The sequence below is a fragment of the Arachis hypogaea genome, chromosome 13 (genome assembly GCF_003086295.3).
Source record: "Arachis hypogaea cultivar Tifrunner chromosome 13, arahy.Tifrunner.gnm2.J5K5, whole genome shotgun sequence".
Taxonomy (NCBI): domain Eukaryota; kingdom Viridiplantae; phylum Streptophyta; class Magnoliopsida; order Fabales; family Fabaceae; genus Arachis; species Arachis hypogaea.
Window position 1 is genome coordinate 130,045,092 of NC_092048.1, and position 2,473 is coordinate 130,047,564.

Sequence of the window (2,473 nt, forward strand, 5' to 3'; positions counted from 1 at the left end):
AAAGTTGGTTTGAACCGACGTGTCATATGACTTTTCCTAGTGCCATATAATGCACAGATTCCCCTAGCTTTGATCTGTTACTGTTAGCAAGGTTATCCTGTGACTGGTGTCCTCTACTATCCTTCTCCTTCACATACAGGTTTTCCAATCCATGAGAAGCAAATGATTACAAACACGAAGATAAGCATTTACCTATGATCATGCACCACAGTGCTCTTACAAGTTACAACGTGTCAATCAATAGCTACTGAAAAAGATGATGGACTTATGTTTAATTAAGCCTTTGCATATTAGTTAGGGCATAGATTATTAGGTGACTAAAAAAATGTATATTAGTACCCGTAACGCAAAATTAGAGTTAATTACAATATAGGCAGCGTAAAGTTGCGGCAGCTTCAAAGTGCACTATAGAAAGAGAGCTGAGTGTGTGCCATGTGGTAATCATTTTTTTAATGCATTCCCTTCTCGTACAAGGAAAATCTCCCTCATCCAAACCAAGAGCCCTACGGCTTCTTCTGCTGTTGACTCTTCGTTCTTCGTGTTTCTTCCAATCTCTGGGCTTATTTAATTATTTATTTATTTATTAGTTTCTGTGGGTAAATATTTATACGGAGAGTAAGGAAGGTGGTGTTGTGGGGGGTTTTTACTTTTGAGCCGCTATGGCTTCGTCTCTGTTGCTCGCTGTCGTCTTTGTCTTTGATCTCATTGCTTTTGCTCTTGCTGTTGCTGCAGAACAGAGGAGGAACACTGTAAGACTCTCTCTCTCTCTCTCTCTCTCTCTCTCTCTCTCGTTGCTCTAGGGCTTATGACATAATTGAAAAATCTTGGGTTGGAAAGGTCATAAAAATTATGACTATTCTGTTGATTATTTATTTATTTATTGGCAAAATATGATTTTATTATATTCTATGTTTGCTTAATTTTCTTTGACTTCTCGTTGAAATTGAACTGACCAAATCCTAATCCTGCAAAGTAGAAGCCTCTAGGTCTTTATGTTTTGGGGAAGGGGGAATAAGATTTAGCTTTTATGTAGCTATATTAGCTTCTAGGAATCACTGTATATACTTGTGTATAGTATACAAACTTTCATAGAATCCTCATGTGCTCGTTGTAAAGATTTATCCATTATGTTGAAACATCTAAGACCTAGAGATCCTCATAAAAGACTTGATATGAAGAGATTCATAGGGAGATGCTGGGATATAAGTGTTTCAGCAAGGCAAGAAGGAACTATAGGGTTAAAAATATACAAACTTTTATTTTATTTTTAACATTTTAGGAACAAGCTTTTCAATACTTCATGATTCATCATCACATTGGAAACCATACAAATTTAGAATACTTGTTAGTAAAACCCATTAAGCTTCTATACCGTTATGCAGAACTCAATAATATTGTCATACATTACCATTTGATGGGGGAAAACATGTACATGGCATTTAAGAAGTGAATTTCAAGGAAACAAAGATACCATGGTATAGAATTATAACAGCTTATCCACAACTAGTTATACACACATGATGATGCCGTTGAAGCCTCAGAAGCAAAGCATTAAACAAATGTTTTGCGTTGCTGTAATGGATTCCTTTAATGTATGTATATGTTGATAATACAGGCCAAGCTAGTTGTTGATGCTAATGGTAGAAAGTACTGCCAATATGATTCTGACATTGCAACTGGCCTTGGCGTGGGTTCGTTCTTCATCCTAGTCGCGAGTCAAGTGATCATAATGATTGTAACTAGATGCCTCTGCTGTGGAAAAGCTATGAGACCAAGTGGTTCCAGATCTTGGGCAATTTGCTTATTCATAACTAGCTGGTACACTTGCTTCCAATTGTTTTCCTTTTCTTTTCTTATTGATTTCACCTATAAAGTTCCAAGACCAACTTTTTAACCAGGACAATGATAATTGAACAACACAGATCTAACATGATTATGCACAATAATTTCTCTTGGACTTATACTATTATTCGCCAAGTTTAACTTGGTGCATTTAAGACTTGAACTGACATGGCTATGTTGTTGATTCAGGGTAATGTTTATTATTGCTGCGGCATGCCTGCTGGCCGGTTCTGTGAGGAATGCTTACCACACCAAGTACAGAGATCTCTTGAAACAGAGTGCACCATCGTGCGAGACAATGAGGAAGGGTGTCTTTGGAGCCGGAGCTGCATTCATCGTTCTCACAGGCATAGCCTCTGAGATTTATTATGTTAGTTTTTCCAAAGCTAACAATGGTCCTCCCCCCTATGCCAGGGACACTGGTGTGAGGATGGGAAACTTATAGAACTTTTTCTTACTTAGTTAGTAGTTGGGAACATGTTTGTGTGGAAAACTGGCTAATATCATTCATGTGAAAAAAGCTATTTGTAAATTATGAAGACTGGTTGTGATTCTGATGTTTAAACTATACCACATGTCTATTGATTCTGCTGATATGCTGATCTAGGAATGAAAATGTTCTTGCTCTGTA

The 2,473-nt window shown here is 37.2% G+C and overlaps 1 protein-coding gene across 1 annotated transcript; it reads left to right on the forward strand.

Annotated features, from left to right (window-relative positions):
- Positions 1–2,473, forward strand: LOC112733455 (uncharacterized). The gene is made up of 3 exons (XM_025782408.3): positions 1–749; positions 1,616–1,818; positions 2,032–2,473. The coding sequence occupies exons 1-3, from the start codon at positions 660–662 to the stop codon at positions 2,285–2,287; spliced, it is 549 nt and encodes a 182-aa protein (XP_025638193.1). The 5' UTR covers positions 1–659; the 3' UTR covers positions 2,288–2,473.